Source organism: Ciona intestinalis, chromosome 7, assembly GCF_000224145.3.
Source record: "Ciona intestinalis chromosome 7, KH, whole genome shotgun sequence".
In the NCBI taxonomy this organism is placed as follows: domain Eukaryota; kingdom Metazoa; phylum Chordata; class Ascidiacea; order Phlebobranchia; family Cionidae; genus Ciona; species Ciona intestinalis.
Genome location: NC_020172.2, coordinates 2,236,117 through 2,248,847, shown reverse-complemented (window position 1 = coordinate 2,248,847; position 12,731 = coordinate 2,236,117). Strand labels below are relative to the sequence as shown.

At 34.6% G+C, this 12,731-nt stretch overlaps 1 protein-coding gene across 1 annotated transcript; it reads right to left on the bottom strand.

The window, feature by feature from the left end:
* Positions 1 to 4: 4 nt before the first annotated feature.
* Positions 5 to 1,467, bottom strand: LOC104265844 (tubulin-folding cofactor E-like). The gene has a single exon (XM_009860802.3). The coding sequence runs from the start codon at positions 1,388 to 1,390 to the stop codon at positions 713 to 715; it is 678 nt and encodes a 225-aa protein (XP_009859104.1). The 5' UTR covers positions 1,391 to 1,467; the 3' UTR covers positions 5 to 712.
* Between the last annotated feature and the right edge of the window lie 11,264 nt (positions 1,468 to 12,731).

Genomic DNA, 12,731 nt, shown 5'->3' with positions numbered 1-12,731 from the left:
GTAATAAGAGAACTAGGTATGTGACGTGACGAATTAAGTACCGGTAGTCTTTATATGAGCTCAATATACAAAACAATGAAGCAATTATAAGTGAGACAGTGAATATTAAACATAACAACATAATACACAGTGTATCTTATATCACAGTGCTACTATAACTAAACACAATTACAGTACGTTAATTTGGCAGGAATGTTAAAGTTGTGAAATTAAACAATAATTAAACATATTCTTAAATACACATGATCAGTATACGCAAACAATGAGTAAACATGAAAGTTCGATTCTCCTAAGACGCATTACATAATGAGTAAGAATTTACATTTTACTAAAATACATTCTGGAGGTGACTCCCCCCATTTCAGTGCGTTCAGTTGGTCTAATTAAGGTATGAAGTATCATTCAGGCATATAAGCATTGCTTGTTGATGGGAAATATATGTAAATGATTTGTAAACTTGGAAGAAAGTGAGCGAAATAAAATAATTGAACTTAGTGTGCAAGCAAGTAATGCATGTCATGTAACCTATAACATGAAACAGCATTTAAACAATCTATTATTTAATCAATTTGATATTTTTTATGTCCTAAAATATTAATAAAAAATCCATTTTAAAAATAACAGTAAAAAATATAGTAGGCCAACATCACATATTTATACATGTACAAAAGACAATCACATATTTTTATACAGCATACATAAACACAGTTAGTTACACAGACATAAATCTTGGCTTAGTTAACCCAAAAGATTCCCAATCTCCACGTTTAACCTGACGCTTCTGCACCTCGTGTGGCATTGTGTAATGAGGTATACTTGCATGGGATATATAAGGATCAACACTAGAATAATCCTCATATATGGGGTAAGACCTGTACGGTGTATCGAAACATGGTTGTTTAAGCATAGTAGCAGCCGGCTTCATACGACTTATAGACTGCTTCAATGGATATCGAGATTCTTGCATAAAATCTTCAGACCTTTGAGTGAGAACTGGGTCAAAAGCAACTTTAGCTTTCCGGACATAATCCATTCCCACACTGTAACATCCATTGCTTCTACCTATAGACTCGGTAGAAGATGACAGATCTTCACCATCTGACCAACTTTTATCCACTTTACGATATGCGTCTCTGCTTCTTCTTGTTATTCTTCGGAATCTGACGTTACTAGCATGGGTGAAAAGACCTGTATTGTTTGGACATTTAAAATACTGGCGTCCCCTCAATGTTCCATTATGTTTTCCAATTGGATAATCAAGTTGTATTCCAATCCATTCTCCACTTTCACCATTGACATGGCCTTTATATTTGACAGTTCCACAAACTATCTTTTCTTTATGTTTAACTTCAACATATTGACCGATACTGATATTAAGAAAAATCACCATCTTACTGGTAAACCTTTATGAAGTATAATATAACAAAGGTTTCTTCTTAAATTAAAAGTTATATCGATACTTTGAGGTAGCCTGTTAAAAGGAATAAAGTTTTACATTTTATTAATAAGATAAAACCATTATATTAATTTGTATAACCTTACAAATTAAATAAACATATGTATAAACGTTTTTCCTAAACCCTATTTTGTAATATCTACTAGGTAACATAGACTGACCATTATACACTTTATAAACTAAATAAACAATAAACATACATATATATCTATAGATGTTAAGCTTGAACACTGTTATGTAATATCTACTAGGTTATATAGACTGAAATATCTCTCAACCAACATACAAAAATAAATGCACAGTATCAGTATAAATATATAACCTTGCATAACTTCAGTAAGATTTTAATGCAAAGACTTTCTGTACTTGCACTCTTGTACAAATGCATGGTGTCGTGTGCAGAAATATGTCTATACAATGTGGGTTAGGTTAAAACCTTTACAAAACTCTCTAGCTATGAACACTTTCTATATTACCCACTCCACCTGCGCCGGAAAACTGATTACTGACGACTTAAAATAGCTCCCTTCGCAAATAAAGGGTTCGACACCACCTAGCGGAACCGACATAAGGGGATTTCTCAAAAATTCTTTTTCGCAAAATTGTATGGATTTTGTAACGAAAAGGATGTTTGGCTGAAAGAAGATACAATTATTTTATATTCTAAATACATGACTTGTTTGTTTTTTTGTATTTTGTTCTTTTTCTATATTTTAAGAGAAAAGTTACGAAACTGTTAAAAACGGTAAAATAAATTTACGATTTGAATATTTTTTGTATTTCACAAAAATAAACGTAGTTTCGTTTAAAAAATACCATTTATAACGTACAATTTATTGTTTCAGGTTGTAATTTTGCACACTGTTTTTACAGCATTTTCTACGTACTACTTTACTACGCAAGTCGCGCGAAAACGCCTATCTCAAAATAAACGGTGCTTCCAAAATGTTTTTGCGATCCCTATTTTTGGCATATCTATTTTAAGATTAAACTGTTGCTTTATTTATTGAATTCCACGTATTTTTTGCAGTGCCAATATATATAAACAAACATTTTCATGCAAAAGAATCTAAAGATGGTAAAACGAGTAGTAAGTTACTTTATATAACTTTTAAAGTCTTCAATATCGTTCCAAGAAATAAATAAATCAATTTTACGCTCTACATTTCTCAATATCTAAGCTGTTGCTGTCGCGCATGATAAATCTAACAGAAGCTCTTTCGGTAAATTAAATTCTGTAGAACCGATGTACGACGTCATATTCAGGCAGTCGTTATCAGGGTAATAACACTCTTGTCCTCAGTTTTAGCAAAATTCAAGCCATATTTTCTAGAGCTGTATTTTTGTTCCGTTAAACGCTTTTTTGCAAACTTATTTTCAAGAGTTTTAGGCTTCAAAACTATTAAAGCACACGCACACACACATATATACATATATATGTTATTTATAGTAAAAATGTCTAAGAATTAAATTATAAATCTCAATAAAACGAAATAAACCGAAACACGCCTGGACCTTAATTTAAAAAATACCTGTGTAATATAAAAAATAGTACGCAAAAATATTATTAGGATAGGTATACCTTTTTAGGTTTATATTTTAATACTGATTCGTCAACTGTCAAATGCATCAATTCACTTTATATGCTTAGAAACGTAATGTTCATTTACCGTCAGACGGAACACTTTCGTGTACCACTCTCTCTTATGTGTACGTAGAATAGCTGGGAGGGCACTGACCGTTCAATACTGAATGCGTGGTCGTATAAGCTGTCGCTGGAACGACAATCTCGCATAGTGTGGTCAAAGCAATTAACGAGATACGCAAATCTAAAATTTTAAATAGTTGTAGATAGTATTATCAATAGGGTAAAGAACAAGTTTGTATGGAGTTAAGATAGTGTCTGAATCTTTTCGTTTGTCGCATGCATATGACGTATCAAAGAAACGATGCTGGCTATACATCAGAACCATATTGTTTATATAATATGCGTATGCACATAAGCTGCCGATGCCCGTTTGTTACATCGGTAGCTTACGTATATGGAAAAGCTATAACGCAGACGAGTCAGTATCATGAGAAGCAGGCTAGATGAGCTTAGAGAGAATAAAGGAAACAAAAAGTAACCGAAGGAGCAGATTTGCGCTTTGCGACTTTCTATCATATAACAAGAGTGGGAGCATCTCTTTCGGTCTTTTCGCGATTCTATCTCTTTGTTTCTTTATTATACACAAAAGAGGGCGTCGCGGCCACTCTTCTAAGCTTCGTATGTCATTTATTACGGTCTGTTTGCGCTAGAAAAAGCGCAGTCGCTCTTGATATGCTTGACTGCCCAGTGATCTGACGTAGCTACCGATCGTTTTAGTCTCAACTCTCCGAAGCAGCCTGGCTCGCCCGGAGTGTTTTTGATAGCGCACTGACATGCTTGTGGCGCGAGGCTGTGTGCCTTTGTCTTCGCTTGTGTTCAGTATATAGCAGGGCTGGTACGCCGGTTCGTATGTTGTAATCAATGAACCCGATTGCAGTAACGTTCAACCCGACGAGCTTGCCATGTAATGAACTGACAGGCAATAGTTCTGCCTTGTCAGGAATCCGCGTTGGCAAACTGACACTTCAATCGAGACGACGTATCGCGCGTTCGAGTTCGGCAGCGTAGTTACATCTAGAATGACGTAGAAAGGATGCAAGTCAGTCGTTTTAACTTTGCGTTTACCGCGTGACAAAAAGAGAAACGCCGTCAGACCGTAAGAATTAGTCGCAGACTGAAGCTATTTCCGTTTTATCGGAAACTCGAATGTCCATAGCGTAGCAACAGACCGGGTAGTTGGTTAACGGAAAGTGTCGTACAGCTGGCTGGTAGTTTTGACCAAGTTTAATCCTGTTTCAATTGCTTAATTCCGACCGAGAGTGTAAGATGAGACGTCGAATGTATTACTAGAGTGACAACTAAGCGTCCATGAGACTTTACTTTAAGTGCGCAATCGCGTGTTTTTGTTAGAACTGCACTACGTAACTAGCACACAAATGCGTTACCTCGCAATTTCCGATTTAAAAGCCGAAATTTAAAGCATTTATGAATGAACCAAACTTTATTTATAGCTCGAGTGATTTATACCAGAAAAGTAGTGTATTCTTATGCACATTTAACATTTATTCGTACTAATCCCAAAACTTTTTACTCGTATTTCAAATCCGCATATTTAACCTGATAATGTACTTCACGAGACGTATCTTAACATACCGTCCCCATTAACGTTTATAACACGTTTACTTTACTGTCCGTTACTGTGCTATATTGATTTGTCTCTGAGTCTAGCGTGTGCCAATCCAGTTTACTTGATAAGTTTGTTCAATGTCAAATTTATGTTATCACATTCGTGTATCCCACACTAACTCTTATATATTCAAGTTATACCACCATAAAGTAACAAAGTATTTACCATCTCACCAATGCTAAAAGATTGCCTAATTTAGATAAGGATTTCAAAACAAGTATCTGATATAAATTCTGTATCTGTTTAAAAGTAAATCTATCTTTTTAACAATTTCTTGGCTTAATTCCAACCTGTATATCTGATAAGGTTCCCTGCATTTTGAGACATACTTTTCTAACTATCCATTAATACAATTGATAAATAGGCCAAATGACGTCACGTTGACGTATGTTGTATTATAGTTTGTGCAACAATATAAATAGTTTTAGTATAGTACGCCATAACTAGTATTGTGACTTAAATGTTAGATTTGTATTTCTGAATTCTTGTCGAATGTCTATTGTGCGCGACGTAGCGTTTCTGTTGTAGAACTTGGCACCGAACTGGTTTCATTCTATGCGCGCACCGGATGCTATACGTCATAGAGCGTACAATACCTGCACTGTCGTGGAATTAGTATTAGTGTGTTACTATAAATGCTGACAAAACCCAATGTCTAATCGATAATGAAATCTCGATATTTTAATTAAAAAAGAAACCGAATTAACAATCTACTGCTCTTGCTATAACTGGTGTAGTAAGTTGGGGTAAAATGGTTCACGTTGTCATTCTATGCTATCGTCTCTACTCTATGTTATCGGTACTAAACAAAGAATATTGGCATATGACCATATCCTTACGACTATAAAATATGGTTGTTATTCGTTAAAATTACGATTAGGAAATATTGGATATTGCGTGCAAACGGCATTCATCTTACTCCATGATAGTATAATTAATATATTTTAGAAATCGCTCTTCTGCAAATAACGTAAGGATTGGCACCAACCCTTCGACGCGACGTATCGCATACGATGCGTTGGTACTATATTTTACAAAAGAGCATTTCTTATAATAGTTGCCAATTTATTTAATACGTTTATTTAAACGTCAAAAATGTAACCTTTTAGTCATTTTATTGTTTCGTAGTTTCAACCGCTTTGCAATAGATGGTTCTGGAATACGCAACGCGCCAATTGTGACGTCACACGGCTGTATTGTGGCGAATGCAGGTGAACAACTGTTCTTGTGGGGAGACATTTGAAATGTGTTTGTGGGATTTGAGAATACTGTTTGTGTTGTGTAAGGTATACACTTTATAAGAAATAATTTTGAAAGATACTTAAACAAACTTTTTATAATTTTCTTAAGGGCAGGCCCCTTGGCGTTTTTTTGATGATTCACAGTCATTTATAATGTCCAAGCATTTATAGAACATAAATCCTACTAAAGCTGCTTTCGTATTACGGGCATAACATGAACTAAATTTCCGACTCATAGTTAAGTCCGTATACCCATACCTTTTGCATGCTTTTTCTAACTACTATAGTACTCGTTATATCTAAATTCCCCACACAAAACGTATGACTATTTAAAAGTATTCGCGTTTTATTTTAAACCGGAAATAGTTTTTTTACCTAATATTTCAATTATTAAATGAATTTTGAGATATGATTAATTGGCTTAGGTTTCCACAAAATCATTTTTTTATATTAAACTGCCTGAAATATTTTTTTTTATATACATATGAGATACTCTTAGCACATAAATTCCATATTTCCTGATGGTGTTTAAAACAATTAACAACGTTCTTTAGGAATATTATATAATTCTGTAAATATTCGTTATTTACTTCCAAATAAGACGAGAAAAAGAATTAAAAAACTGTCCCATCTTACCCCACCCTACTATACATCGTATATTGGCATATCCCACATAGGTATTAACCTCCGAAAACCGGTCAATACTTTTCCAGTTTATATTGGTTGCTATGTATGTATCATGAACTTGACGTGGCCTATAATGCTAGCTCTTAAATCAATTTAAACTAGCCGTGAATTCCGTTGTTTTAAAGTTTCGAGATGCTACCTCCACTAATATATAAACGTTACTTGAAAGTTTTGACGCTTTTAAGTAATATGGTATTTAATATTTTTACAAATTAATTCTGTTAAACTTTGTTAAAATATAAGTTACTGTACCCAATGCAGTTTAAACTTGAAAACTGATATATAACTTTATGAAAACGGGTCCACTAATAAGCCATTTCCAACGCCCATTGCTTGTTGAATCTTATACACGTGTCTTAAAGTTTTAAAATACCTTTGCTCTGCACAGAATAGCGTATGTCCCCGTTGTATAACAAAAATCCGCGTGGTACCAATCAAATACTTTTGTTTAAATAATGTTCTCTTTTACGGAATAATAATTGCGTTAAAAGATATGCCGGAAAAATCGACCGTTGTTAAAAAAAATTGTTAAAACACGATTAGGAATATAAGGACCAATACGGCCGGGATGCTGTTGTAGAGTGTAGGACCTAGGATTAGGGTCAGAATTGCCCATTGTTCTGTATACATAAACAAGTCTAAAAAGTTTAGAACGATAGATTTACTATGATGTATCTTATTTGTTTCTTTACTTGTTTATTGCCAACAAATGATATATATTTGTTTACGTTTGTTGTGTTTTAGTTTGTCTTCGTATGTGTTTTGCCTATATTGATAAAACTGCAAGTTTTTCTTGTATTTGTTTAGTTACAAACCACGTACACTAATGATAGCAGTTTGTTACAGCGCGTTAATGAGTATGTGCAGTAAAAAGTCTGTTTAAATTCAAATACCGCACCAAACAATTCTACGCCTTCTCATTATTAGTTTAAGTTAAAAAAAACGGACACAAATGTCTATTAACTACTAATTCACCGACTTTTACTTTCACTTACGAATGTTTATTCATTTTTATTACTTTACAAGTATTTACCGATTTATAATTTTCTTTGTGCAAATTTTACTACAAAAGCTTCATACTGTATAATGCTTCTGTTTTTCGAATACGCGGTTCATTTTAAGTTGCCCTCGTAAGACGCTGCGCTTTCGCCTTCTTTTATCGTCGGTAATTATTTGACACCCCCGGCACTTACACGCGCAGATGGCAGACTGACCACTGAATCTAGTTGTCTTTGTGGTGCTGGCCTCTCGCTGACGCACACACGACCAATTAGGGCAGCATTTAGAATAAGCTGTTTTGTCCCTCAGTAAAACATTTGAATGTATAAGGAAGTAATGTCAAAGGCAATGTACTGACATTAAAAGATAAAACCAAGATCAACGTGTAGTATATTCGCATATGAAAACATTAGAATAAATTGTATAGTTCAGTTGGCATACAAACTGTGTATACATTTAGAATAAGCTGCTGTTGTTCGATATCAGGACGTGTTGCAAGTATAGGAATATTGCACTGTCAGTTCGCATTGTTAAGTATTCAATTTAGATGTTTTATTCGATGGTAAGACATACGGTTTGTATAAGAATATTGCACTCTAATTAATTGGAGAGAGTTGTTTCGTTAGTTAGTTTGACATACTATATGTGCGTAAATAGTAGTTTCGTTTAAGAAATCAAGTATGTTATGATTACTGTTCAATACAAACAAGAAATGTATTGAATTCGCTCTTGAAAGTTTTAGAAGAACCTGTTTCATCAGTAAATTACAATGTGTCTGTATATCATAAAGTGTCGTATAAGAAAATATCTCGTACTTGTGTGTTATATATGATGGCTGTTGATAGAAGTATAGGCACATGCACTTTAGTTGCATTACAATAACTTTAGTAATTAGCTGTTTTGTCTCAATAAATCAAGTTACACATCTGTATATATCAGTGTAAGCTGTGGATTATAGTCGTTATAAGTTTACCAACACCCATGTTGTATAACAGGGGCATTGCACGCAATGCGCATGAGCTGTGGCTACGTCATTTTTCAGTATAGTTCCTGGTATCAAGTAAGTAAGCTAGCAAGCTCATTTATCGCGCTACACAGCAGTGTGTGTCCCATGTCACTTTCTCTTGTTACAAATGTGTTACGTACCGTTATTAACATTATTGATCTATTTTGTATTCGTAAGTTGTTGATTACGTAGGCAAGTTGACCTTTGACCCTGTAACGTCATAGGTTACACTTAGTGTACCATATATATATAGTAGGTAGGGTAAGCTAGTGCATGTTTTCATTTACTTTTCTCGTCGAATTTGGTGGTATCTATAGGCGAAGAAAATTTATATATAGATATATACAATCGTGTCCTACGACTCCTAAAAAAGCGTTGTTGATTTTTCAAAACACGATTAGGAAATATGGGGTATTATATGCTAAGGGTATCATACCAAAACCCCCTAGTACTATGGGAGGCTATAAACTAAAGTATGCTGGTGACAAAGTAGGTTGAGATTTCGTTTGATTCGCTAATGCATAAGGGGTTGGGAGTGTAGCGAGTGACTTATAAACGTCACTCAAGCGTCCGTTCAAGTTACCGATGCTGATAGTGTGTGAAGGGTATAACGCATGGCTAACTATATTCCACCATGTACGAATATACTTTGTGTTATATATCTGCATTTAACATACGATTAATAACAATGCCGTCTTTGTCATATGTACATATTATTTTAAGATCTTTTAGAATCCAGATTAATTATATTCCTTGTGTGCTGGTATTAAAAGTGGGCAGTGACTGCAATTAGAGTAATTACAACCTACTGTTCACAGTGCGCTAGTCTTATACTACACTCACTGTTAGTAAACAAAGCGAGCTTCAAAACGGTCGATTCAACGAACGAGTCGGTCTCTTGAGTTTTCGACTACAGCGGATTTCATTCGCGGTTCTGCTTCGGTTTTTACTTGCAGTATAACGGTCTGACTTAACCAGTGCGTAAGCTTAGTTGATATACGAGTAGGTTTATGAGCAATGACATTAGTTGTACTTTTAACATTGTGACTATGTTGGCTTATTCTGTTTATTATGTTTTCATACCTTTGTCACGTTACTGTTTATTCTGTATAGTATATATTACAATGCCCGGCCTACACATATTTCATGCAGCATGGATGAATGTCACTTTTATGGTGTTTTTACGGTGTATATAGTTATACTGTATTAGTTTGAACATTGTGGCAATTATATTTTGTTATTGTATTCTGTAGTTTTACATCAAGCAACGTAAAAGTCTATATACCTTGTAGGTATTAAAACGTCACCCATTCTTTTCCAAGTAGTTCCTGAAAGTAGTTATATATTGTGCTTTCACAGCAAGGTCCAATTACAATACAACGGCGTGCACAGCGCTCTTTTTTAGTGCGACCTAATTTCTTATGGCGAAATCGACGTAGTGGGTGTAAAGAAAGTCTGTATAGCGATGGCCAGTCGATGCGTTTTGCTATAGATGTTACCACGTTCATACCTAACATAGGTCTTCACTATTGTAGTGAAATCAGTTGCCCTTTCATTCACGTTCACAGTGTACTAAATTAAATTAGTGCATTTCATTTTAAAGGGTATGTTAAGATATGTCAATGGCCATGCTCTTTATAACGCTGCTGATATTTTACTAGGGTAGCAAGTTACGTATTTAAGTAGTTACAAAACAAGTCAGGGCCTACTAAATACTAAAAGTGTTGGGGATTTTTGCTATGAATTTTATGTGTTAACTTAGCCTGTCGTTTTGTGGTATTCCATTCTCTTCATTATTTTAAATAATCTGATCTTTGTGACAATATTCGAGGAGATAAATAACAATGTATGTCGTTTAGAATGTTTATAAAGGAACAGATACTGTTATCATGTGCATATTACAGCTTGGCGTGAATTTATTGTAAAACCAAGTCTAAACAAAAGTGGTCTACATTCTCATACACCCGTGGCAAACTGAATTATAACTTTATTACACTATGACCAAGTAATAACATTTTTCGTTTTTTTCGATCTTTTTTCTTTAAATGTTTAGGTATAAAGTCAGTTAACTGTATTACTGGATGAAAAAGTTCTGTCGAACATGTGTGGTTTACTCGTTAAAAATGGTTCTGCAAAATGATAAGCACGAGTTGTAGTTAGTTTAACGATTGCGGCGTAACAACCCGTTGCCTCTTACTGAACAGACTATTAATATATGGATAAAACTAACCAAAATAATCGACTGAACTTTGTGTAAGTCGGTATTTTTTAATTGATTCTGTTTAGCATAACAACTGATTTTGTTAAAATTTATTAAAATTATAGACAGTCTGTCATTTTAACGACGTTTTTTCGCGAAGTGTCGCATGTATGCGAAATGACGTCATATTTTTCCGTTTGGTGACGTATCGTTAGCTTTTGTTGCGCAACAAAAGTGTTTGTGACTTCATATTTATTTCCTATGTTACGAAAATAATTCGCAATTGTCCAATATTCAAACACACAACGTGGAAAGAAATACTTGGTAGTTTTGCTTTGGTTTTAACGTAACAGCAAACCGTGTGTGAATAGGATGTAGCGGGTGTTCAGAACGCTAGACTTCGATTGAGTGTCGGCCCGGACCAGTAGCGTGTGTGTGTTGCGCGCCAGGCAATGATTATAGCCGCTGTGTTAGAGAGAAGCATGTGTGTTCGGTCGTGTTGTTTTATGCTTCATATTTGCCAGACGCGTCACATATCTGTAAACAGGCAGCACACAGAACTGCGACAGATTTTTCCCGTTAACTGAGTTCAGTTACCACTATATTTGACCTTGTGTAAACTTAGTTATAAACAACCAATGCCCAGTTCTCAAATTTTCGCCATAAAATCGGCCTCGTCTGCCTAATCAATACATTAGCAACAAAACCTCTTGGGCCATGCTATGCCTTGCAAGCACATACGGTTTACTAAGTCCGTATTCGTGAAATACTGTTTTCATTCATGGTTAAAATGTTAAAATCAAAATCTGCATTTTGGTCTAAATGCGTGCCATGCCGCATAATATATACTCACTGTCGGTACACTGAAAGCCAATAGACGATCATAGATAGTTAGGCATGGGTATTATAAAAAACAAGCGGTTTGGCAAATAATCAATTTATTACGTGTTCGGCATTAGGGCCTACCGCTGCCTGTAAGATATTATTATTTTTAACTGTTTTAGCGTAAATTTTGCATTATAAAAACGTGATTAATCAATATCGCGTAAAGATGCACATTTTGTGTAATTTGTATATTAAACAAGCATAATAGGTTGGGGTAAGATGGTTCATGTTTACGGTTTCTTTTATCGTCCCATTTGTTAGTAAACAAAGAATATATTGAAAACTTTTTATTAGTATTTCCACGACTTTAAAATATAGTTGTTAATTGTTTATAACACGATTAGAAAATATTGGAACCTATGTGCTAACGGTATCCATCTTACCCCAGATACATAATACTAGTACGCCACAAGCTCGTAGCTGTTTCGTTCTACTACATTTCAAGACTCGCAGTCGGCGAAATTTGGTCACAGTTTGTAACTTTGAATGGCTGTTATTCTATACACCCTCAGCCGCAAAGCACAACCTAAATCAAAAGTTTAACAGCGCCATATTTTAGCCAAATATTTAAAATATTTGTTTTATTAATCGGACGGTAATTAGGTCACGAAAAAAACGGTATTTTTTTCGAAGCGAATGTTGTATTTTTAATAGTGACGTTTACTATACAAAAAGTAGAACTCGTTTTTAAAACCGTACGTACCTAATTAAAAGTTAAGTAGGTAATTGAATGCGACTTAAACTGTTTCATAAAAAAGTATAACATTTTGTAAAAAAAGGCTATAAGAAATATGTAACAAATAGAATTCAAGCCCAACAAATAACACACATTAGGCGATATATATTCTCTCTAAATGGCATTTTGTCGCGAAATTGTGTATTTTCGGTTAAAGTGACCCAATGGTAAATTAAAGCATAACATACGGAGTCACGGACCACCTTAGTAGTAAATTCGAAACCACGTTTCGGAAGTTTCGCCAAG

What these genes read in the sequence shown, in the direction of transcription:
- LOC104265844 (XM_009860802.3), bottom strand. Translation starts at nt 1,390, where the DNA reads ATGGTGATTTTTCTTAATATCAGTATCGGTCAATATGTTGAAGTTAAA.